Source organism: Mus caroli, unplaced genomic scaffold (assembly GCF_978045245.1).
Source record: "Mus caroli unplaced genomic scaffold, Mus_caroli_1 scaffold_14, whole genome shotgun sequence".
Classification (NCBI taxonomy): domain Eukaryota; kingdom Metazoa; phylum Chordata; class Mammalia; order Rodentia; family Muridae; genus Mus; species Mus caroli.
Window position 1 is genome coordinate 96720756 of NW_028227269.1, and position 26927 is coordinate 96747682.

At 44.4% G+C, this 26927-nt stretch overlaps 1 protein-coding gene across 3 annotated transcripts in view; it reads right to left on the reverse strand.

Moving 5' to 3' along the window:
• Ptpn21 (protein tyrosine phosphatase non-receptor type 21) overlaps window positions 1-21057 on the reverse strand; it is a 57791-nt gene extending 36734 nt beyond the window's left edge. The window contains exons 1-3 of one of the 3 annotated variants that reach the window (XM_021179067.3): window positions 20822-21057; window positions 16922-17283; window positions 1252-1421 (exon numbers count right to left, since the gene is read on the reverse strand). In XM_021179067.3, coding sequence (XP_021034726.1) covers window positions 1252-1421; window positions 16922-17101 — 350 coding nt within the window. In that variant the 5' untranslated portion in view covers window positions 17102-17283; window positions 20822-21057. Of the gene's footprint in view, window positions 1-1251; window positions 1422-16921; window positions 17284-17896; window positions 18099-20821 lie in introns of those variants that run through there. The other 2 variants (XM_029484619.2, XM_085830609.1) reach the window with 2 other exon arrangements.
• Between the last annotated feature and the right edge of the window lie 5870 nt (window positions 21058-26927).

Below are 26927 nucleotides of genomic sequence, written 5' to 3' on the forward strand. Positions count from 1 at the left end.
GAAGCGGCCAGCTACTATATTCCTCCTGCTTCCACTTACTTTCTCCAATATTTACATTTCAGACCTGTTCCACAGTCTGTCTGTGCCTCCCTGACTAGCTGACCCTTGCTGACCTGTTCCACAGTCTGTCTGTGCCTCCCCGACTAGCTGACCCTTGCTGACCTGTTCCACAGTCTGTCTGTGCCTAGCCCTACTAGCTGACCCTTGCTGCTTCGTTTCCTGGTGTCTTCCGATAATTACCTGGCAGATTCAAACGGCATTCCAGAAGCATGAGGCAGCAGCAATTCTTACTATCTGCAGGGCACTACAGCTTTCAAATGGAAGGCAAAGCCAAGGGAAACATGGGCTTAAGATATAGAAAGAAGATAAGACAGGAACACAAGCATAATAGCAGGCTATGATACCAACCACCTTAACAGACAGATCTACAAGCAAGTCCTGAGACAGCATTGGGCAGACAAAATACATCCCCTGCCTAGGGCATCCCAGAGCTTCAAGGAGTCAGATGAGGAGGACTGGAGTCTGAGAGAGATTAGGGGACAGAGATAAAAGGTACAGGAAAGCAGAAACGAACCTGTGTAGGGGGAACAGCGGGGACAGATGGGATGGGAAGGGACACACAGGCAGACACTAAAGGGGTCCAAAAGGAACATACAGTATCCATTGCATGAAAAGAGTCTTAGATAACCAGGCAGATGAAACAAAGCAAGACTTCTTAGTCCCTCCCGGCGGCACTCTTCTACCTCTGAGGCCCCAGTAAGTGTGATTACTCACTAACTCTCTTCTCATAAACATCTTCCCTCTCTGTGTCCACGCTGTCCCCCAGGGCCGACCCATCTATAGAATACAGCTTCCAGGGAAGGGGTGGGGAATAATTCTAAGAAGCTGGCCAGTTCCTTGAGGAGAGAATAGAGAGTTTAGGACTCCACATTTTAAATCTCCCCTGGTTTCCTTATTACAAGGAACCAGAAAGGGAACAACAAAAACATTAAAGAGGATATCACAGAGTTCACAGGCAGGGTGAACTGATTATCCTTCCTGTGCCTTTGGGTCCAGCAAGCCATAATTCGGTCTGACATATCACATTCCAGAACCTCTTAGTAATCCAGTGACTAAAAAATGCTGACCGCAGGGCTAAGACTCGCAGGCCTTTATCTCAAGGACCTTTGACCCCAGCTTCACTCTGCTGACCTCTCTAGAGTACTTTCTACCACAGGCGGGCGGGCGGGCGGCAGTGGGGGGCCTTCTCACCTGGTAATCTCCTGCTGCAGCTGGGAAACAGAAGGCACATAGAACAGCACGCCAAAGTAGACGGTGGGCTCCAGTGCGTGCTTGTCCAACTGCTTCTTCAGGGGTTTCTCCAAATCCACCCAGCGCCGCTGATTCTGCTTGTTGTAGTACCAGAGGCTGAAGTAAGCGACCTGGAAGGAAGGAAGGAAGGAAGGAAGGAAGGTCACTGAAGCAGGCAGGCATGCCAAAAAGACCACAGTCATCTCCACCCCACAAAGATCCAGGACCAAGTGGCGATGGCCTCGTGTGCCTTTCAGAAGGGACAACAGGCAAGGCTTACGGGGAAAAAATAAAAATAAAAAGAGGCAATGCCAAGCTCCATAGAGAACAGTGTTCGGGAAACGGAGGCAGGAAACATTTTCCATGACCAAAACACTGAAGTCATCATTAAAATATATTAGGGAAGGTGTGCACGCTCATGTGTGTACACCAGTGTGGAGTTCAGAGGACAAGTTTCAGGAGTTGGTTCTTTTTCTCCACAAAAGAGTTCTTGGGAATAAAACTCAGGTCCTCTGGCTTGCATGACAAGAAATTTTCCCCTCTGGACCATGGCAGCAGCTCTATAACTAATATTACTTTAAAAGCCTTAAGGAGTGCTCTACCCAGTATAATTCTAAACCATCATGCTAACCCAACTTTTTCCTATCCTGGGCTTGGCCTCTATAAATAAAACTACTTTATGTAAATGTCAGAAATCTTAGTAGCAGATGCAACCACAGCTCTTCTTTGCCCCTCAAAGTCCATTAGATAAAAATTCAAGGGCCGGGCATGGTGGCACACGCCTTTAATCCCAGCACTTGGGAGGCAGATTTCTGCTGAGTTCAAGGCCAGCTTGGTCTACAGAGTGAGTTCCAGGACAGCCAGGGCTACACAGAGATACCTTGTCTGGAAAAAAACCAAAAAAAAAAAAAACCAAAAAAAAATCAAAACAACTGGGATATTATAAATTAATTGTTTAATATGAAGAATGAACTTAGAATTAAAGAGCAGAATGTAGAAATCTGTCTCTCTCTCTCTTTGTCTTTCTGTCTGTCTGTCTGTCTCTCTCTCTCTCTCATGCATGTGTGTGTGTGCACTTCTATCCATTCTCTCATACAAACACACACACACACACATACACACACACCCGACGTGAAAAGTTACACCTATTGCAATAAAGTGACCTAGGTAGGTTACTAAGTCAGAGACTGAAGCTTTGAACCAGAGCCAGACGTGGAGGCTCATGCTTGTGACTGCAGTACCTGGAAGGCTAAGGCAACAGGCTCCTACAGGTTCAAGGCCAGGGCTACCTACATACCAAGATTCTGATCATACACAGAGAGAGAGAGAGAGAGAGACAGAGACAGAGACAGAGAGAGACAGAGACAGAGAACTAACATTTAGTCTGCATTTGTTATATAAGAGAACTATTAGGGTAAATCAATAACAGCCCTGGCCTGGTCACCCTGAATGGGTATGACAGCACACAACAGGTGAAATGGCTGCCCCTAGCCACTGATAATATTTATCTTAAAATCAATTCACGGATCAAGGCCATTGGAAAACTACTGCTCTGCTCTCCGAGACCCTAGAGCAACAGTGTCAAACAGGACCTTGTGTAGTGATAGACATGTTCCACATCTGTACTGTAAAAAACAGCAGCCCCAGTCATAGGTGGCAACTGAGTGCCTGATGTCCCTAGAACCACTGAGAAACTGCATTTTTCAATGTCTCCATTTCAATGCTCTCAAATGAAACAGCTACTATTATACTAGATGGTTAGTGCCATAGCATAAGTCAAACTTAAAAATAGTATCCAGTGCCGGGCAGTAGTGGCGCATGCCTTTAATTCCAGCACTTGGGAGGCAGAGGCAGGCAGATTTCTGAGTTCGAGGCCAGCCTGGTCTACAGAGTGAGTTCCAGGAAAGCAAGGGCTACACAGAAAAACCAAAAAAAAAAAAAAAAAATAGTATCCAGGTTATTTTATTTGACATGAAATACTTATTAAAATAAACTTTATGCCAGGCATGGTGCTGAATGCCTATAATCTCAGTATTTGGAGGCTGAGGCAGGAAGCCTGCAGAAGGTTCAGAACCAGTCTTGGCTGTGCTGTGAGCTGAAGGCCACCCTGGTGGGATACACAGTGAAGTCTGCCTCAAATACTTAAAAAATAAGCAAATAAGCTCATTAATTAATTAATGAAGACAAAACACCTATATACATAAAACTTATTTTAAAAAATTAGGTATATCATCTCTTATCCAGGCATGGTGGCACTCACAGTGGCACTCACAGGAGGCAAAGGCAGGCTGATCTCTTAAGTTCAAGTCAAGCCTTTTCTACATTGTAAATGCCCAAAGACCCTGACTCAAAACAACCTCCTAAGCCCCCAAAACAGCATACTATCTCTTATAATTAAAATTAGAGAATCTTAAATTCATTCTGTATATATTACTTTTCCTTTTAAATACAGCTGGACTTGGCTACTTCAAACACAAAAATTTAAATAGCCAAACACAGTGGCCATACACCTACAATTCCAGCACTCAGGAAGCAATAAGATATGGGTTCAAGACCAGCTTGGGCTACATAAGGAACTTCAGGTTAACTTGGGCACAGTGAGAACCTGTCTCAAAATAACAAAACAACAGCAAAAGGAGAGGTAGGGAAATGTATAAATAGTTCCAGAGATTAGCAATGATATTTAGGAAAGTGATAAGCCGTACTCATTATTCCACAGAGTTCGTTACCCAGAGAGTTTCTTTTCCCAGAGACACAAGAATGACTTGCTGTACAAGACTCTCATTAGCTACATTTTCTTCATCTGTGACTACAGGCAGATTTTTCCCAAAGCCAAATACTCATTCTTTTGGTACCTACCCTTATTTATGGGTTTTCAGAAAGCTTTGTCTGCCCATAGCATAGGAACTAACTGTATTTCCTCTGAGGAGCTCTGCCTCAGGGCCATCAAGGAGCAGACCCACCTCTGAATTCATGCTCCAGGACCTGGGTCAACCAGCTCTAGACCAAGGGACCCCTCACCAACTTCCTCTCAGGGGAAGTAAAGAGGAGAGGGAGTGAAGGAGTGCTCTGCCTTCCTCAGAAGAGCAGGAAGAATGACAACAACCATGTGACTTGCCAACTGTCCTTCATCTTCATCGGTGGCTCTCTGCTCACGTTGTCTCCCACATTCCTGGTGCCCACCTCCGAGAACTTTCTGGATAAGAGCCTTCCTTGATATGAAACTCTTTCAGGTGCCTACTCTTCCTGTCGTGGCACCCGTGGAAAACCATCCTGCCAGGAATCTCCCAAACACTCAATTCTCTAGAATCCTTATGTTAATTTACAGTGATCATTAACTAGATTTTTATGAAGCTTTTACAGGGTCAGATAGTTTACATTATTTTTTTCCTTTTCTAGTTTACCCCCCCCCCAAAGTCACAATAACCTTCAAAAATATGTTATGGCTTCTTTCATTGCTGTTTAAAAATTATCCCTGCCACTCTCCTAAATTTGTAGCTAGCTGCCTGCTGTGTAACTAGAGTCAAAACAAAGTTAAATAGGGCTTGGCTTCTTTCCAGACAATATGGTTGCCTTGCCCTAAGTGAACAGACGCCAGCTGCTCCAGGCAGATCCAATCCCTAACAGACTGCAAACCTCTTCCTAATTCCCAGGTCCGCTCCTGTCTAATTATTTTAAGACTCCTTTTGATTGTACTCTATTTTTAAAGTAGACCAGAGAGATACACAAATTAGCTGGAGGGTTTTTAAAGCCACCAGTGCATTATATTTAATAAAAGTTAATCCCATGTAAAATTGCAAATATAATTTTATCCCAGTGCCTTTCTTAGACCTGCTGAAGTTAGAAGGCTTTCATCAGGACAGAGATGAGAGGAGACAACCCAAGATAAAGTCTACCCAGAGCGGAGATCATCTAACAAAGGTGGTTAACAAGCTCTAAGCTAATTCAAGCCCCGAGCTGACCTCCACACTGAGTCTGCCATAAATAATGAAGTATGGAGCCTCTTCCTTCAGCAGATGGCAGTGGTCACATTGCCTCAACACAGCATGTCCCTTCCCTTTCTGTTCAGCTTTCCTTCATTTTCTTCTCTCTTTAATCAAATCACATATTCTTTATTTTATAGGCAATAGGACAATATACAATATCAAAACATTAGAACAAATAAATGAAGACTCAGGAAAGTAACAAATCTAATTATACTAGATATATCACACTGAAGTCCAAGTAATTAAAATTCTGTGAGCAACCAAGTTCCTTCTACTGTAGCTTTAACGTTTAAGCATAGTGGGAAATAGCATTTAACACTTAAGCACTGTGGGGAAAACCACTTATAATAAGAAGTCCAGGGAACGAACAGGACTGCTGCCTACCTGGATAAACCGCTCTCATTTTTCCCACTTACAATCCCAATCAGACACCATGAAGCATTTGATTACTGTAAACAGAATAATTTTAATACTAGATTCTTGGGAATGAGAATGTAACTCCATGATAAAGACCTTGCCTAGCAAGGTCTATCCTGGCACTAAAAAAGAGAGGGAGAAAAAGACGTTTTATTGGGTTGGCAGTGTAGTTAATTGGTAAACTGTCCTAGCACACAAAAGGCTACGGGTTTGAGTCCTGGCATCACCCAATTAACTATTAAAATAAAACAAGTCTACCAATATTTCTTAGCTGTCCTGAATTTATTTATGCCTCAGCTCACATTGACTGATCATGCCCTAGGTATCAAGGACACCCTGGGTGCTAGCATATAGCAATGAACCAGAGAACACAGGTCTTCTTCTCTCAGGGCTGTGCCCTGTGTCCTGGGAATCTTAACAAATTACACCATAGACTACACTGGTCAAGGTGCACTCTAAAAGAGCATGAGATTTTAAGACTAAAATACCAACATGTTTCTAAAGAGGGAAATAGGATTAAGTAGAAAAAATTAATATGCATAAACATTTTATTCCCCAAAGATGATAGAGATAACCAAGATAAGCACACGAAGTTTCACTACAAAGGCAAATTAATTCTTCGTGCTCCTGTGCAAAAAGTCATTTGGGTTATGAGGGCAAGCAGGAGCCTCCCATTCTTTGACCACTAACCAGTTCATTCTACCATAGGGCCACTCTTGTAATCTCATCCCAATAAATGGGCCACAGATTCTTTTTTTTTTAATCTAAATCTTATAAATTTGAGACCCGTTGGACCTGTTTATCAGCTTAACTCCAATACGTATGTGTTCGTCAAGATTCGATTTTGTATTTTATGTGCATGGGTGTTTGCCAGTGTGTATATATGTGTACTACATGCATGCCTGATGCCAAGGAATCCAGAAGAGGGCACTAGATGTCCTGGAAGGCTCCCCTGGAACTGTAGTTACAGAAGTTGGGAACTGCCACTGAGGTGCCAAGAACCAAACACAAGTCCTCTGAAGTGGGGCAAGCATTCTTAACCACGGTGCCATCTCTGACGCCCACAGATAACATTCCTTACTACCACACATGCTGCAAGTGACACACAATGCACACCTGTAATACCAGTACTTGGGAGGTACAGGCAAGAGGGGCAGGAACTCAAGGCTATTTTCTGCTACACAATAAGTTCAAGGTCCGCTACCTGAACTTATTACACCACTCAAACATAAATTCCCTTCAAAAGGTGTGCCAGTCATTAAGGACACAGACAAGCCAAGTATGTAACTATTTCAATCGTATCTGTGGATACAAAGTCTGTGGAAACGAGAATTAAAGTTATTTTCTACATGATATACATCAAACCTGGCAAGAAAAGAGATGTTTAGTGGTACATTGTTCACAAGCAGTGTTCCTCCAAACCGTCATCTGTTCTGACCCAATCGCCCCTAGTATATCACTGTACAATTAATACATTTACAGGAGGAAAAGAAACTGGAAAAGACAAAAGCAAGCTAACTCAGCACAGTGAGTGTTCCTGCGCTGTCGGCCAGGCAAGAGTCTTGGGAACACTGTTCATCTTTGACCACTGGGTTCCAGTCAGCATATGCAAAGCTCCAAACACGGCTCTGTATACCGCCAGTGTCCCCTACAAAACTGCCTTTCAGGAATGCAACCCCAAATCCATCCAGTGCCCAAACTCCAGCTTGTTGCCTCTAATGGCAGCTGGACTTAGTGGTACAAAGTTCAAATTGTTGAAAATGCACATAACATCGACTAGTCAAGTAAGAGCCTGATCCATCATGTAAATGAGGTGGAACACTGTGACATGTGTTTATAATAACAGCACCTAGAAGGTTAAGGCAGGAGGTGACAAGTTCAAGGACAACCTGTCCTGCAAAGAAAGACCCTACTCAGAAAGGAGGGAGAAACAGACAGACAAGAGAGCAAAGACAAAAAGAAAAAAAAAAAAAATGAAGAGAGCCTCTGCCACCCAGTATAATACTTGAATATTTCCTTAGCCTGTTCATTATTCAAAATAACTACTCTGTCCACCTAAATTACACTATGATAAACACTATAATAAACACCTTCTAGGGAATCTCACTTGGTAATAAGGAGAAACCCAAGCAAGTCCTTGATTGTTTATAATTTACATACTAATTGTATGCCATTTCTGCGGTTGAAATTAGCATTGTCAGCATAAACGTCAATAGCCTCTGGATATTTTACTAGATAAATGAAGATTAGGTATAGCATGCAATCCCAGCATTCCCAAGCCTGAGGCAGAAGGATCTGGAGTTCTAGGCTAGCCTGGCCCTACACAGTTAACTTCTATCTCAAAACAAACACTGGGCCTTGGAGATGGCTCAACAGATAAAGACACGAGTTGCCAAGTCTGATAACCTTCCAGGTTCAATGCCCAGGAACCAAATGGTAGAAGAAGAGAATTAACATGCATGCATGCACACACACACACTCGCACAGAAATGGACTTTAAAAAAAAAAGTTTAAGCCGGGCAGTGATGGCGCATGCCTTTAATCCCAGCACTTGGGAGGCAGAGGCAGGTGGATTTCTGAGTTCGAGGCCAGCTTGGTCTACAAAGTGAGTAGTGCAGCCAGGACTGCACAGAGAAACCCTGTCTCGAACCCCCCCCCAAAAAAAAGGTTTAAACAAGCAAAAGGGCTGAGGGTTGGTAATTTGTGGGCGAAGTGCCCAGAAATGGAGGCTAGCCTGGATGAGTTCTAGGCCAGCCTGGGCAACAGAGTAAGATCCTATCTGAAAACTCCAAAAACTCAATAACAAATGCAGGAAGCAGCTCAGAGCTACAGTACTGGACTGCATGGACTAGTATGCTCAAAGGCATGTATCTAACCCACAACACCAAGGCGACAGGAGAGAGAGAAAAGTTACATAAAGGCAATCTCATCAACAGTTCTGAGTACACAAGTTGCTTGAAGGACACAGTAAGAAAGTATCTGCTAACCCATCACACTGTAAGAAAACAATGAGTCCTTGTTATTAGAAGAGAAAATAGCACTCAGAAGTTGGGTACACATCTGACAAGGATGGAGTAATAGACTCACTCAGTCAACAGCCCAGGAATTCAATTAATGTGTAAACGACCTGTGAGTCACCAGTTCAGGCACTGAAGACCTGTCACTCATTGTCCAGATGGAGGGACTCACAGGTGATGCCTGGGAGGGAAAGTGATCTACAATCCTTAAGTGAGGAACTCTCACTCACAACCTACCCCTCCTCTCCCCCTCCCTGTCTCTCTCTTTCTCCTCCCACCACCCTGCCTCTCCCTCCCTCCCTCCCTCCCTCCCTCCCTCCCTCTCTCTCTCCCTCCCTCCCTCCATCATCCAGGAGCTTTTACCTTAGCAGCAAGTTGCCCTATCAAGGAACTGAAGCTGACAAAGTACCCTGAGTTGAAGGCTAGCCTGAATTCACTCCAGGCAAACCTAAACCTGGCTACAGAATGAGATCCCATCTCACAACTCTAATAAGCAGGGCTCTGGAGAGGTAGCTCAGTGGTTAAGAGTACTAGCTGCTCTTCCAGAAGTCCTGGGTTCCAGTCCCAGAACCCACATGGTGGCTCACAACTGTGTGTAACTTCTGTCCCAAAGGATCCAGTGCTGTCTCTGGCTCCCAGCTCTGCACACAAGTGGCACACAGACATGAATGAAGGCAAAAATCCAGATATGTTTAATCAAAATAAACAAATCTTTAAAACAAATAAACAATAAGTAAATAAGTAAATAGGCAGTGGCTGATGATGATGGTGATGGTGGTGATGGTGATGGTGATGGTCAGTGACCTTCCTGAAGCCTATGGAGGAAAGCCACAGAAGAAAGAGCATTTGTAGGGGAAGGACACTATACTGGGAGGCAGTTTGTGTCTGAACAGTATAGTGGGCCAGACGGAAAGAGACTATGACTATGGAAACCTAGGCAGGAGCAATGTGTTCCTCTGGTCTATAGACTATCATAGTAGGTACAGTCTCCAACATCTCCAACCTGTCTCAAAATAACCACATGAGAATCTGAAGGTTCACAACACACAGAAATGCCAAATGTTTGAGACAATGGAAATGCTAAGTGTCTTGACTTGATCTTTCCAAAGTTTGTACAGATGTGGAAATATTGTACTCTACTCCAAAAATGTGTATCAATTTTTAAAGACAAAGGTCAGGAAGCTCAGGCAAGAGGCTTGAGGAGCAAGGGCTAATCTGGGATACACAGTGAGATACACTGCAGGGACAAGGACAGAACTGAGTGAGTACCCCGCCCCCACTCACACACCCCAAACCTTGGGAACTCAGCTCACACCTCCCTGTTGTGCAAGCACGTGCTCAATGCCACAGAGTCCAGAGACTTTCTCCGGGGCATGCTGCTGGCCTTAGACAGTCACGTCTGTTATTTGAAATCCCAGCACTGAAGCACACACACTTTATATCTTTATATCGTTAGCCCTCTGCTTTTCGATCTTCCAGACAGTGTCTCAAGGACCTAGGCTACTAGGTAGTCCAAAATGCACTTGAACTTCTGATCTTGCCTCCACCTCTACAGGGCTGGGCTTACAGGTGTGAGCCACCATGGTCAGTTTTATGCCTTGCTAGGGACTGACCCGGGGGTCTTGTGTATGTCAGACGAACACTCAGTTCAGGTATACATAATAGCCTTTACATTTATTAAACATTAAACTAAAGTTTAAACATTAAACTGATAATACTCATCATTTAAGTAAATAAGTTTCCTAATCCGATAATAACTTGTATGAGTCTGTATTATGTATTTCAGAATGCATACACATACCCATGCTGATACATATGACTCTCTTATTTACTTGCCTAGTTCCTCGTTATCAAGACCATGAGAAAAGTGACAGAATGGGCTGGCAAAGTAGCTTGTAAAGTTTGCCCACCAATTCTGATTGTCTTAACTTGATCCCCAGAATCCAAGTAGTGGAGGGAAGTTGTCCCCCAACTTCCACACATGCACACTCACAATCAAAATGTAATTTAAATATTATTGAAACTAAAAGAAATATAAAAGCCCTTTGACCCTTGGAGTTTGGAAAACTCCTCAGATGAAGAGGAAAGTCTAAAATGACAGAAAGTCCCACAGCTCAGGGGACCTTCCAGAAGGTCAGCAAAATACTTGTCCTATATATATATATATATATATATATATCAATCTTATCTATTACACAAAGGTGTACCTGAATTCAGTCTGTGACTACTCAGCCCAAAGCATTTGCATGCGAAGTACTTTTTCTTTATCATGTTTTGGTTATTTTTAGAGTCCAAATGAAAGCTGGCAGGAAAAGAGAAAGGCACACGAAATTCCCATGTCTTCTCAGATTCCAGTGGAGATAAGGTCAGTGGATATCTGGAATACCCTGACAGGCTGACTTAAGATGGCACACTCCCAAGCCAGGAACACTTCCTAGCACGGTGGGGAAGCTGACTCTGCCAGACACAGCAATGTCCCTCGAAGCCAGCAGAACTAGAATGCGCCTAATTTTCCAGAAGAACCCCTCAGAGTGAAAGTGAAATAAACTAAACGTGTCATACAGCTCTTCTGGGGGTGATCCATGCTCCCGTAAGTAACCTTTCACCTGCACTTTATAAGCAAGTCCAATAAATAAATTCACTGGGATCACCAATGAATAAGTAATAGGAGCTAGAGAGATGGTTCAGTGGTTTAGAGTGAGTTGGATTCCTAGCACCCGAATGATGGCTCACAACCACATCGTCTTCTGATCTCTGTAGGTACCAGACACACAGATGGTACACATATATACATGTAGCAAAACATGCATAAGCATAAAATAAAATTAACCTAAAAGAACTTTTTTAATAAATAAGTAAATGGTAAGCCGGGTACAGTGGTCCATTCATACACTCCCAGCTACTTCAGAGGCCGAGGCAGGAAGACAGCAAGTGTGAGAGAGGCCTGAACAACATAGAAAGAGCCTGAAAAAGAACAGAGCAAATGTGCAAAACAGAAATAGGACAGAGAAGAAGAGTAAAGAGAGATGGAAAGAGAAAGAAAAGGAGAGGCAAAGAAAAAGAAAAGAAAGGAAAGAAAGGGAGGAAGGGAGTTTTTATAACTGTGTATAAAGCTTTGGAAACGTTCCCCACTCTCCAGGGAGTCAAATCTCGGTGCAGAGCACGAATGAACTGCAATCATACTTAACATTCTAAGTGTAAAATCATCTTGAGGCGTAAAGTAAATGGATATATATTCAGGAAATACGTTCAATAACATGTCAGGTACCATTCTAGACACCAGAAATACATCAGAAAACAGCAGTCCTGTGCAAATGGAGTTTACGTGTTAAAACCTATAATGTTGATGTCTGTGACTAAGTGCTATTTTAAACTCACTTCACAGAGAAACCCTGTCTCAAACAAAACAAAACAACAACAAAACTCACTTCATGATCATCTAAAATAAACCACAACCTTGTAAACAAACTCCCAAAGCCAGGAAGTAAAAATATGAGAGGTAAGATTTTGTTTGCAGTACCCATCTTCAAATACATGCTTTGAAGATGCCTCTAGTGGCTGCTGAGCATTTAACTCAATGTCAGAAGTGCAGTCTTGCACACAGACCTGCATACATGGAATAATCAAAGGATATTTTCCCTAAAGCACCTACAGACAGGATCATATGCTCAAGTGCACATGCATGTATGCATGCAACACATACATACATACACACACACACCATGCAACACATACATACACACACACACACACACACACACACCCCACACAGGCACCACAAACAAAGATGAAAGGTGAAAGGTGAGGTGGGCTTGAGTAGTACCACATACCTGGAATCCCAGCACTAAGGAGGCTGAGGCAGGAGGTTTCAGGCTCCTGGCCAACCTGGTCTACACTGTGAGACCAAAACAACAATGATAACGAGTCTAATGAGGACTACCACTTTGAGAGTATCCTAACACAGAGTGCCCCGCTCAACATCACACTTTAATAACAAACTCTCAAACCACCACCATTATTTTCCTCAATGTGAAAAGCCTACAGATTTGGGAATAGTAATTTAATACTTAGCATGAGACAAGAACGTGTATCTAATCGGACCAGCCTGCAGACTGTCTCTGGAACTTTACTGCTTAAAAAGCCTCTCAAGAGGCAAACTGACACACTGGTTCTCAGAAAGGGACTTTCCCCACTCAAAAGAATCTGCCTGGGAGGCAGTGGGATTTCCCCTATGAAAACAAACACCTATCATTTTCTAGGCAATACCTCTTGCAGTAGGCTCTGCCTCCCAAGTGGCTTCCTTTGGGGCTGGAGGATCACAATCTGGCTTGTTTGTTTGTTTGTTTGTTTGTTTGTTTGAGACAGGGTTTCTCTGTGTAGCCCTGGCTGTCCTGGAACTCACTCTGTAAACCAAGCTGGCCTTGAACTCAGAAATCCGCCTGCCTCTGCCTCCTAAGTGATGGGATTAAAGGCATGCGCCACCACTGGTTGGCCACAGCCTGGCTCTTAAGAGCACAAAAACACAGGGCTCTTGGCAGTTCCATGTCTCATAGGTTACTGACCTGTCCTGGTTTACATGTCACTCTGAGTGAACGGGGTAATCCTTACTTGTGTTGGGTTATGATTGCTGTGGTGTGTTATAACCATTGGCTGTTTGTTTGATTTCTTGAAACAGGGCTGGCCTCAAACTTAAATTTGAGATCCTAGGTTCTGCCAGCACCTTACTAAGACAGATGCAGATACTCACAGCCAACCATAGGACTGACCCCAGTGGAAGAGTTAGAGGAGGGACCAAAGGAGCTGAAGGAGATGGCAACCCCATAGGAAGAACAACAATATCAACTAACTGGACACGCCAGAGCTCCCAGGGACTAAACCACCAACCAAAGAGTATACATGAGTCGGTCCATGGCTCCCACTAAATATGTAGCAGAGGATGACCTTATCTCGCATCAATGGGAGGGGAGACCCTTGGTCCTGTAGAGGGTCGATGCCCCAGTGTAAGGGAATGCTAGGGCGGTCAGGTTGGAGTGGGTGAGTGGGTGGGGAGCACTCTCAGAGAAACAGGGGGGATAGGGATGGGATAGGGGTTTTGTGAAGGGAAAACTGGGAATGGGGATAACAGCCTCTCAAGAGGCAAACATTTGAAATATAAATAAATAAAATAATTAATAAAAAAAAATTTTGAGGTCCTTCTGCCCCAGCCTCCTGAGTAAAATACTAATAACAGATGCTAAAGTCCCTGGCTCTAGCATTATATGGCATTACTGTGAAGTCCTTATCATTGTATTATGGAAGCAAAATGGTATTTAAGTAAGCAAAAGGAGTGATTTCTTCCTGCAGCTTACAATTGATAGCAGCCAAACCCTTCACCCAAACCTACAACAGTAATTCTAGGTTTGCCTCACGGGAGGCTAGTGAGAGACACCAACACGCTGACAGTTCTTGCTGGAATCACATGCATGCTGAATGTACACAATCTAAGAACAGGTGCTGCCCCACTCAGATTATTTCTGAACAGTCGTTTGGAAAGGCTAGGCCTGGTGATCAAGCCATCTGTTTACACACTACAGGGCAGACCTGCTGGCGCTTCCCAAGCTAAGGTTTGCTAAACTTTCTAACCGTGACTGCAGCTGAATGCTGAAGTTGTGGATGATCTTTCTAAATACCAGGCATTCCCCTAAGAATTATGCCTGCTCTCTCGGTCGGGGCACTCTGCTCTTCTGTTAAAAACTGGTCTCAGAGACCAATCACAGTGGCAGATTGCTGTAATCCCAACACTCCAGAGGCCAGGCAGGAGAAGCAATTCAGTCAGTTCCAGGCCAGCCTGAGCTACACGAGACTGTCTCTCCAAAACAATAATAATTCTGGAGGAGGAGGAGGAGGAGGAGGAGGAGGAGGAGGAGGAGGCAGCGGCTTGGACTGAGGGCTTACCCATACAGCTGAGCTTCTAACAGAAGATGGCAATTTCCCTGGGTTGCTGCCGCTTTCTTAAAGATTTACTTATTTTATGTGTACAAGACTTTTGCCTGCAGAGAGCATGTTTATACACTATGTCCATGCCTAGTGTCCACAGAGGCCGTACAGGCAGTTGTGAGCCACCATGTGGGTGCGGGGAATTGAACCCAGCTCCTCTGCAGGAGTAGTCAGTTCTCTGAACCACCGAGCCAGATCTGAGTTTCTTGACTAACAGAAAAAAAGCAGTGCAAGCTCAATTCTTCCTGAATTTATAGAGCACACTTTACACTCTGCTTACAAAAATGAAGAAACACAGTCCTTAAGGAGTTGATTCTCTGCAGCTTTAGGGTGGACATGATGTAACTGGATAAAATTGGGGGGGGGGGAGGAGCAAAATGGGGCGCTGGGGAACGGCAGTAAGTGAAGGCAATACAAAGACAGCTAAATAAATGCACATCATGGAGGCCCACTTTCCCGGCCTGGTTTTCGCTTTGCTTTGGTTTTTACTCCAATCCACTCAGTCTCTTCCAAGGTTCTCTCCTCTTCTGTTCAACACAGAGGATATGCTGCCTCCTCAAATTCTCCCTGGACAGCCTTACCTCTCTCCTGGCTTCAATTCTCCCAGCATCCTGAGATTCCCAAGCCTCTTTCCTTTAGCCTAAATCTCCTGCCTGGCCCTCCAAAAAGCATACCTACCTCCCCATTCAACATCTCCAGTTAGACCAAGTGGTACCAACTGGCACCTCAAACCTAGCATTTAGTTCCCAAGCTGAACCCAGCTCTTTCATGTTTCCTCTCTTAATTACAGTCCCCACAATCTACTGACAGCCTAAGTACCAGCCCCAACTCCTGGCTAACTCTTCCCCAGCTGTTGCTTCTTCGATCCTAAATATCCCCAGCTTCCACTCCACTTCTCTCCGCCAGCAAATGCAGCTGCACCTGAACCACTTTTAGTCACCCTGCTGAAGCAAAAAGCCACTTTGGTTTTAAAAGCCTACCTTATCTTTAGACTATCAAGGTAGGTCTAAATCTTTTAAGGACAACGAAATGCCTGCATTACTTTTAAAGGGACAGAGATTTGCAGCCTGATAGGACCTAGCACCAAGGTCACAGATCAGATATTGTTTTGCCTAAGGGGCTTTACCTCTGTGGTCCTCCCTCCCTGCTCCTATTAGAACAAGCAGCAACACCTATCATCTCACTGCTCTCGGCTACCAGTGGCTACCTCTGAATACCTACGGTTCGCAGTTACAGGTTTTCCAACTAAATAATCAACTGATTTTTCCCCCCTAGAGCGGAGTTTATCTATTCCTGACTTTTTATGAACCACTGTATTTATGTGGGATTCCCAGCTAGGAATATAACGAGTCATTTATAAGACCCAGTTTCTTTTCCTTACCCCTGCTCCAGGGAGCCAAACACGGGAAAGGTCCCACGTTTAGAGCTCTTTCTTTTAACAGGCCTTACAAAAGATTTTAAGGGCTGGAGAGATGGCTCAGCGGTTAAGAGCACTGACTGCTCTTCCGAAGGTCCTGAGTTCAATTCCCGGCAACCACATGATGGCTCACAAAAGATTTTAAATTTAGGACTTCCTGGGGATATCCAAGGACTCCACTACTTTGTACTCAGTAGATTGAGGCGTATCCCAGGACACGGGTTCCTATGATTACTGTAACAGACGGATGCTTGTGGTTCTATGTGCACATTAAATCACAACCACTCCGAGAATAGGCACCACCATTAGAGTCACGGTGCTGATAGAAAACTGGGTCTCAGGGATCTAAAGTAATTCGCCTAAGGTTATAGAACTAGCTGGTGAGAAAACCAAAATTCAAACCGGCATTTATGACTCTTGGCCTACAGAAAACAGAAAATGTATGTTGTACAGATGAATAAATACATACGTGCATGCATGAAGACTGATAAGATTGACCAGAAATTAGGATTTAATAATAAATGAGAACTTGGAAAGTGCAAAATACATGCACATTTGATTCTCCACTGCCTTTATGAGGGATATAGGCTACAAACACGTTCAAAATCGACACTGTAAATTCTTTTTGGAGCACCCCCAGAGGGTACAACTTTTGCTCTGATCTCTTCCTTCCTCTCTGGGAGGAGGGCTTTCAGGTTCACCCTGCAGTCACAGACAGGAAGTGCACGCTTCTGGTATCAGGTAGACTAGGTAGGATACACAGCCTCCATGAGGTAAGGAGTGAAGGAAAAAGACCTGCAGCCTCCTTTGCAGCTTACCTCTCTCAGCTCCAGGCGCTGGGCCACAGCTTCTAGGCTCTCCTGGCCAGTGCTCTCCACAGACAGAGTGAACTCCACAAACTCATTATTGAGCAGCTGGATCCGGGCAACCAGGCAGCTCTTGCTGGACACAGTGTAGCGTCGGGTGCGTTTCAATTTCAATCCAAATGGCAGTGGCATCTTCTCCCTTCAACAGTGGAAGGGCCAGGAAGGACCAATCTAGCAGTGATGGCGCCAAGCAAAAACAACCCTCCCGTCAAAACAAACTCTTAAGTCTCCAGTTGTTCACCCAACAGCCGCTGCTGCCATTAAAAAGCAAACGGGTCTCCAAAGACCAGGCGATGGCAGCATCCACGCCAGCGCTGAGGAAAGAGGAAAATAAAAATAGGTGGAACTGAGTATAAAGAATTACGTTTGCCTTTGCTGGAGTAGTAAGAGGGCTCTTACAGGAGCAGGGAGGTGGCAGGAAAGTTTATCACGCGGGCTGGGGGTGGGGCCGAGGGTCGGACCCCACCCCTTATTCTACCTCACCACTAGTGATAGCAGCCCTGGCTTGTGAAGAATTAAATGATCATGCCCAGTACGTCTATAACTAACTACAATACTGGTCATCTTGCTAGTTTGAAGGTACGGTTTTGTTTTTGTTTTTTTCATAGATAACTGTTTTTTGGTTTCTCAATACTCAGGTGTCTTCAGTTCCTGTGTTTGTTATATGTACAGCAAGAGAACCAGTCCTTCAGGCAAATTAACTCTGAACTCCTCTACCTAACATATGGCCACTGAGAGACTCAACGGAGATTAAGTGCTCAACAAGCGTTTCTATAAGTCCCTCCTGGTTCATTATTAACATCACCACACAGATCTGTGAATAAACAAGTTATAAGCACCCGAATGATGCTAGTTCTCGAACCATACAATAGCAGTTGTAAACTCCTCTCCTGAGCAGGGACACCTAAGGAAGCTGTGGGCTCTCACCTACAGAAAAGGGCGAGGCCTTAAACACCATCCTGGTTAAAGAGGACAGGCAAGGCTGGGCAAGCCCATGAAGTCAAGGGCAGCGGGGGGCCGCCGCTCACGCTTCTCCGAGTCCCCTCCTCTGGGAGAAAAGCACAAGCGGGGTTGCTTGGCCAACAGGGAATGTCAGAAGCCCCGGAACCCTCCGCCTGCGGCCGCGGACGTTTCCGGGCGGACGTGCTCGAAAAGGACCGGCCCCTGTGATCGGAGGAGGGAGGATTTAAAGGGGCCGGCGTTAGCCCTACAGGCAGGGAGAGATTGGGCGCGCATTTTGAGGCCGTATCCACGTAACAGCTCCCCCCCAAAACACACTATTTTTTTTTTTAACCATGCTTATTGATAGTAACTTCTGTGACGAGTGAACAGGGGGCGAGTAACAACTCGGGATGTATGTCAACTAGAAATGTTTTCTCCTTAACAATTTGACAAAGATCTCAGCTATTTCCATCCCTCACACTGCCGCCACTCTCACCTCCGCCCCTTCCTCCGAGGATAAATCGTTTAGTAAGGCTGGATCCTAGCCGATTACCTATTTGGGTGCGAGATTGCGCGATGGGACAATCCGTCCCTAAGCCTCACAGGACAAACCGAACTCAGGCCTCGGTAGAAACAGCTTTCTCGGTTTCACGCTAATAAGCACCTATTTTGTATCTCCCTGGTCTTCTCCATCGCTCCTTTCTGTCCTGCTCACCGTCTGAGACTCAGCCACAGAGGTCATCAGCACCCCAGCCTGTGGAATGGCTGAGCTAGAAAATGAGATTTAGCTATGACCCTAGATTGCCAAACGTAACGTCTTGGGATTCCATTCCACAAATGTGCTCTGCCTCTCTGAGCACAAGGCAGCGCAATGAGCATCTTGAGGAAATCTAAGACGAACCCTAAGCCGTCTCTGTCCTTAAGGAGATTGCAGGCATCTATAATTATATTCAGAGCTGTATCACTAGTAGGGACATGGTCAAGGTTCCTAAAATTTTTGTTTGGCTCTTTGGAGCTCTCTAGTGAGAGCTCCCCTCTCTTTCCAGAAAGACAAGTTTTAAAAACTTGGGGCTGAAGAAGGCCAGGGAACAAAAGGGGAACCTACAGCAGTATGTTAGTAACTGCTGACTGCCTTACTTGGGTAAAAGCACTATTCCATAGACGGAATTGGAGGCGGGCGGGCGTGTGTGTGTGTGTGTGTGTGTGTGTGTGTGCGCGCGCGCGCTATAATAAGATAAAGTCTCTGTCTGCAATATTTTTCAATATTCTTTGCTGTTTCCAGAGTATGAACAATGGAGCAAAAATGAAAAAAAATCAAGAAAATGAAAATACTTTTAAAAAGTTAAACAAGCTTTTATCCGGGAGATACACTAATTGTGCTTCTCTAAACCTAAACAACAACGAAAGTGTAGTGTGCAAAGTATTATCTCACAAGTTGTAGATTTCAGTCTTCAAATTGTGGCAACTAAAACATTAACGTATATTTTAAAAAGTTTCATACATCCAAAGGGAAGACATCTGATTTATATACTGTCAAATGTGTTAGTTTCTCCACTCTAAAGATGGAACTATGCCCTTAACACAGTATACTACACTATATCGCTTAATTATTAAGTTCTGAATAGACAAACTCAAATTTCCAGTTGTCGCTGAGATTTGGAATGTTTTACAACACTGGAAGGAGGAAAAACCAATGTTTTCTTTTTTTATTTGGGCAACTGCTATCATTTGATTGTTAAATTTCTATGCATCTTCTCCTAAGAATGTCTGGTTTCTTGATTATTCATATAAAACCTACTGTGGAAAAACTGCTTAGTAACTTAAAATTTTATGTTTGATTAATATATCTTGATGATGCCATAACTTATGTTTGAATATTACAGCCAAGAGGTAGAAACTTAAGATACTCTGGAGAGGGTTGGTATAGGTGCTAACTACTAAATGAAACTGATTATATATATAGCCTTTAAAAGAAAAAAATCAGGCTAATTTCTCTATAAAACCATCCCATTATAGAATAAGAAAAGATGCATATTTAAATCCTGCTTCACGGTTTTACAGAAGATGCTCTGCACTGTTAGCGAGTCCATTTCTCATTTTTCTTAGCCATACCCCCTTCTAGAGGTTTCTCAAATTGACTTTAACTCTGAGTCTCACCAGAGACTTTAACTTGAGTCGCACCTCAAGTCAGTCACCACATGTTCATGGAACTTTGCCACTATTCCTTTAACGTTAAATATTCACTAAAAAAGAGAGCCTGACAGTTTTAGAACGCCTATATCTTAGTGCCTTAAATCAATCCTGTCTCTCACAGAACATTTGTGCATTGATAATCTATAACTAAATGGCCTACAAACAAAACAACTATTTCCAGTGTGGAACTGTTGTCCAAAACTAAAAAAGAAAGAGAAAACAAAACATGGGTCAGTAACTATTAGACATACTGCAGTGGTTCCTTGGAGCTCATAAAGATTCAGAATGTGTTTACTAACATTCTCTATAATCATAAGGCTTTCTCGGCCGCGGGGGCTGGGAATAGGACAAGCATGCTCAGAGCAGCCAATCTAAACAGGGTTTACAGAAATCACAAGTCGGAATTTGCAGATCCAAGAATTCTTCCTCCAGGAGTAAAGACGCTTTGCTCCAAAACCGAAACAAGGAGTTGCCAAACAGACTTTCCTTTATGCCCCTTGTTGCCAAAGTTATACGGCAACCTTCATACTCCACATATTCCGAGAGGCACAAATATGCCCAAGATTTCAAACCCCGATCCAGAACTAAGCCGCAACTATCCGCGGAGGAGTCCGGAATAGAAGTTCCAGACTCTTTTTAGAAATGACTAGGAGATCAGAGCGAGCAAGGGAAGACTTCGCTCTTTGTTACGCCCTGCCCGAGTCCCTCGCGCCTCACCTGCTCCGGCTCCCGCCGGGTCGGGGCCGCGCTCCGGCTCTGTGTCCCGCCTCCCCGAATTCCGCGCCGCCGCCGCCGCCGCAGCAGCAGCAGCCACTGCTGCTGCTCGCTCGCCCGCGCCCCAGGCCCGCGCGCCGACCGCACGCCTTGCCCACACCGGCCGGGCCGCAGCGGCGCTCGCTGGGGGAGCTCGGGGGCCGGGGCCGGAGCTGCGGGGCCCGCGTCCCTCTCCTAGGGCCGGGCGCGCGGATCCGGGGAGGCGGCGGCGCGTGACCTCAGAGAGTTGGAATGCGGGCGGCAGGGCGCGGGGGAGGCCGGACAGCTGCGGCCGGCCACCGGGGAGGGGGCGCGCCGCTGCTGTTTTTAACCGTGTGACCAGTTATTTTAAGTTTCCAAATTAAGCAGAGCTTTGAAGAAGAAGAAAAAAAGGGAGGTGAAGAGGAGGTTATTTTGAGTCCAGGTAGAAAGGGCTCGGTTGCATTATTAGGTGGTGGTCTGTAAAGAAACTGGGGTTGTTGGAGTACTCTTGTACATTGCTGAAGACAGTTCAAGACTTTCTACACGCCCCCCACCCTACCCGCTTTAAGTGCCTGCTCCTCCCACCAAGCATACACTGCTCCTCTGTAGGAACTCTGAACTTGGAGAGAAGTGGAAAGCTGACCCAAATGGGCAGCAGGCTGGAGGTGCTGCTCCCCAGAATCCACTAGGGGAGCAGAGGGATAAGAGTTCTAGAAATAAGGAAGACCAGGGAAGCCACTCTAGATCTCCCCTTTATGTGTGATAGCTTAGCTTTCCCTTGGAGAACCACTGGGAAGGACTCCTGCCAAGGGGTAACCATGGAAGTAGCTCAGAGAGAACGGAGAGGAGCTGCCCCCAGCGGGACGCCAGTGCTTATTATTATACTGTATTCTTGCTAAACCACACCGCGAGCACCTGGCTTCATCTCCTCAGAGTTCTTCCTCTTCGCACTACTCCCATGGTTACTCTCCCTCGGGTTTGTCAGTCCTTCCCAGTGTTCGCCCAAGGTGAAGTTCAGCTACTAGACCTCTATGTGTGGTCTAGAGTGCATCCTTGGCCACTCTAATTACTCTCGTCTCTCCAGCATGCTCGCTGTCCCCAACAAAGAGGGGGCAACGCCACCAGACCCCTTTCCATTTATGTCAACCCTCCACGCCTCTCCAACTCACTTCAGGGCTCTACTTCCAAGATTAAAAAAAAAAATTCTAGCCACACCGTGGCTGCCGCACTTGGCAGAAATATGATAAATTGTTTCGTAGAGGCTTCATTTATACCTCTTAGAATTCCGAGGGCAGTTCTGGGCAGACAGTAGGCACTAAATAAAAACGTGTTAATTGAATCGGGAAGAAAATGAAAGAATTTTAAAAATAGAAAATGATTCTAAAACCCAAGTGGTGCTTTAGACAACCAAGTTGAAGTTCTTCACAGTCTACAGATGTCATTTACCAACCATGCACTTAAGCTCTGTTTCCCTCAGTCATGTGAGTTTGGCAGAAACATCCCCATGGCCAGGCCTGAGGACACATTATTAAGCATAAGTTACTGGTGAATATTTCCTACAAAAGGGGGTGAGGCGATTTCTATGGTTTAACCCCAACATTTACAACACGATTGTTAAGTGAAAGTCTTCCCACTCTGCCTGCCAGACACCCAGCTTTTCTGGAGAGTTATTTAATTCCTATATATTCTTAGATACAGACTATTATGCACATACATGCACAGTGCACATGCCTACATCTTATTGCCCATTAAGTGGCACGTCATACACACTTCTACAATTGAAGGCAATTCTAATTAAATTATACAAATACCATTTAGAAAGAGTGCTAGAGAGATGTCTCAGCAGGGAAGGGGAAGGGTTATTCTAGCAAAGGACCTGTGTTCAGTTTCTAACTCCCATTTTAGGTGGCTCACAAACATGGTAACGCCAGCTCCAGTGGGGACCCAACACCTCGAGCATCTGCCTGTCCCTGCACTTGTATGCACATACTCTTTCACACACACACACACACACACACACACACACACACACACACACACACCACAGAATTGTAGAAAGAAAGCTCTGACCTAAAATGATAATAGTGACAGGCTGGGAGGACATGGATTTGGGTGATCCACTGACAAGGAGTTTTTAAAGATGTGTGTTTGTCTGTGTGTGGTCAGGTGTGTACACATGAATACAAATGTCTTTGGAGGCTGGAAAAAGATACTAGACACCCTAGAGCTGGAGTTACAGCCAAGTTTGGGTGCTAGGAACCTAACATGTGTCCTTTGCAGAAGCCGTGCACATTTTTTTTTTTTTTTTTGGTCTTTCCCAGATAGGGCTTCTCTGTGTAGCCCTGGCTGTCCTGGAACTCACTTCGTAGACCAGGCTGGCCTCAAACTCAGAAATCCACCTGTCTCTGCCTCCCAAGTGCTGGGATTAAAGGCATGAGCCACCACTGCCCAGCCCGGGCATACTCTTTACCAACCATCCCTCCAGTTCCTCAAACAGTATTTTCTTAGGAGTTAATCTGCTTTGGTATCTTAGTGAAATCCTTCATATTCTACAGTATAAGTTATTGTTCACTACAAGAATCTTGACTGAAGGCATTACTTCACCCTATAAAAACAATGCTGCCTAGGAGAGAGGGTGAAAATTAGGACCGACAAATGTGAGGTCTAGGGACTGGAGAGATGGCTTAGTGGTTCAGAGCATTGTCTGCTCTTCCAGAGGTCCTGAGTTCAAATCCCAGCAACCACATGGTGGCTCACAACCATCTATAATGAGATGATACCCTCTTCTGGTGTGTCTGAAGACAGCTACAGTGAATTCATATACATAAAATAAATGAATCTTTTTTTTAAAAAAGGAAAAAAAGAGTGACTAATGTAATAGAAATTCCCAATACTTAAGGGTTCTCTTTAAACAATTTTTATCTATTATTCTTGGTGGGGGAGGTGCCATGTTGCATGAGTGGAGGTCAGAGGGCAACTGTGGAGTTGGTTTTCTCCTCCCTTTGCTTGAGTTCAAGAGACTGAATTCCAGCATCCAGACTTGCATCACCAGAGGCAAATGCTTTTACCCCCAGGTTTCCAGCATATAGAGAGTCTGATTCAAAGGCAGACATGCCATTTGATAGCCAGTACTGAAGAGAAACATCTCTTCATTCTATATGTGTTAGAAGCCAGGTGTTGTGTGGAGAAAGATAAGATGCGTGCCCCTGCCCTCTCAGGGACTCCTCTTGTGAACAATAGGTGAAGATATGATTTTAGGTAAGTAAGGAAATTCACATAAAGGTATAACACAAATGGATTGATAATACCTAGTTAATCATTGTGAGAACCCTCTGTTTGAATCCGGAAAGACAAATACAAAGTCACTGAATACTGGAGGACAAGAAAAGCATTCCAGGCTGGGAAAACCCACCACCTCTAGCCCCCTCCTTCCACACAGACTGGTAACACACACACACACACACACACACAGGGTGGGGCACAAAAGCCAACTGAAATGTAGACCTTAGGGAGACGGGAGGCACAGGGGCTACCATTGTTTGACTTCGAGCTCTGTAGAGCTGGGGCTGGCACTCTGGCCCTGCTGACTTCATGACCAATGTTCTTTTTCAGTTCTCGCCTCTATTTGGAAGGTAGCCAAGAGCCCTCTTAGCTGGCACTGTAGTTCATTGTGATCTGGCTCTCATACTATCCTTTAGAAGAAAAATATGCCATTTGTCATGGGGCAGTTTATTCTTTTGTGAGACTAATACTTCTAGTCCTTCAAGGATGTGGACTGTGAAAGCTGCATCTCACAGAAAAGCGCCCTGAACAGCCTCCAAGCCCTAAGTGCCATTGGCTTAGCGGGGGCTCTCTATGACTCAGACGCCTCTTCTTCTGAGAGCTGAATGTGTTTTAGTTCTCAAATAGCCTGTGCTCCCCTGTTCCATAATTATAAGCTGGTTGTCTAAAAGAGAGCATTGTCTTCAATACCTTTAAATAAATTCCTTGTTATGAATTTTTTTAAAAGGGGGAGGGGGTGCTAGCAAGATGGCTCAGTAGGTAAGAGCACTGACTGCTCTTCTGAAGGTCCTGAGTTCAAATCCCAGCAACCACATGGTAGCTCACAATCACCCGTAATGAAATCTGATGCCCTCTTCTGGTGTGTCTGAAGACAGATACAGTGTACTTATATATAATAATAAATAAATCTTTGGGCCCAGAGAAATCAGGGACTGAGCAAGCAGAGTTGACGGGAGCAAGCTGGGCCGACCAGATCGAGCAAGGTTTGCCAAAGTGAACAGAGGTCCTAAATTCATGTCCCAACAACCACATGAAGGCTCACAACCATCTGTACAGCTACAGTGTACTCACATACATTAAATAAATAAATAAATAAATAAATAAATAAATCAGAAATAAATGATTACCATACTGAGGAAACTATAAAACATTGAGATATTAAAAAAAAAAAAGATTTTGCTATGTAATGCTGGAACTATAGACATGTGCCACAGTACCTGACTTTGAGCACGTGTGTGTGTGTGTGTGTGTGTGTGTGTGTGTGTGTGCAGGCCAGAAGTGGGTGTTTATGTCTTCTTCAATTGCTCTCCATCTTATTTCTGAGGCAGGGCCTCTCACTGGACGTAGAGTTTCCTATTTGCCTAGAGTAGCAGACCAGCAAGCCCTGTGTATCCTCCTATCTCCAGCCCCCAAGTTCTGGGATCACAGGCACCAAATGCCATGCCTGGCTTTCTCATGTGGGTGCGAGGGTTATTATTTACGTATAAACGCTTTTCTGACTGAGCCATCTCTCCAGGCCTCTGAATATCTTTTAATGAAAATGCTCTTGGCTCGTTTTTTCACACAAGATTTTCCAATAGTAACTAAATTGTTGAATGCCAATCTGTTTAAGGTACAATAATGGTAATATATATATATATATATATATATATATATATATACATATTTATTCCTGTTCTTGGCTATGGAATGGTGGGTAAAAAGAGTAGGGGAAAAGAAAAAACAACTTACCCAGCTTTTGAACTGTGTGATGAGCACAGAGACTTGGTCTTGCTCATCTGTGCTCTGGCTCCAAACACAGTGTCTGGCTCAGTGCAGGCACTGAATTTTTAATCAACAAACATAGCCCCGCTGTGAGCCAGGTGCAGCCCGAAATGCTTTGCAAATATTAACTTACCTCAACCTTATAAGAACTTTCTGAAGGGGAAAACTATCATATCTGTGCGACAGATGAGGAAACTGAGGTACAAAGAAAAGCAGCTCCTCACCAGAGGTCTCAGAGAGTAGCCAAGCTGCACTCCAACCCAGACATCCTGGCTCCAGGGTCCCCGTTCTCTGTCACCTGCTCCTCCATGTCTCCTCAATGTTTCATGACTCTGTGGTCACTGAATTTACCCAGGAGAATTGTTTTTGCAAGTCAAGCCTTTGACTTCTTTTAACCTACAAGTATTTGATAAATGTTTGTTGTGTGCCTACCATCCTGAAAGAATTTCTGCAGAAATATAAGACACATGGCACTCAGACCATCATTTTGCTAGGGAGGAGGAATGCATACATAAATTGATAGTCACAGTAGGAAACCTAAGACATCATAGTCATTTCCTTACAGATACCAGAAGAATTCTCACAGGTCGAGCAGGGCAGTGGTGGCACATGTCTTTAATCCCAGCACTTGGGAGACAGAGGCAGGTGGACTTCTGAGTTTGAGGCCAGGGCTGCTATATAAAGAAACCCTGTCTCAAAACAAACAAACAAACAAACAAACAATAACAACAACAAAGAATTGTCACAGGTCAGGGGGCCTATGGCAGCCAGATCCAGGGTGGTCCTATGATTTTTACTCTTTTATAATTCCTGGGAGTCCAGATTACTTTAATTAATGGATATGGTGAAGACAAGGGATTACAGAGATATAAAAAAAGGTCCTAACTCACTTAAGCCCAACTGAATGAGACAAAAGTCCTTAACAGAGGAACCAGGGTGTGCTGCAGGGTGGAGGGTCATCTTTATTTTTGCTAAGTTAAGAAAGCAGCCATATAGGTGATGTTCTTGGCATGGAACTGTGGGCCATCTTCTAGAAAAAGAA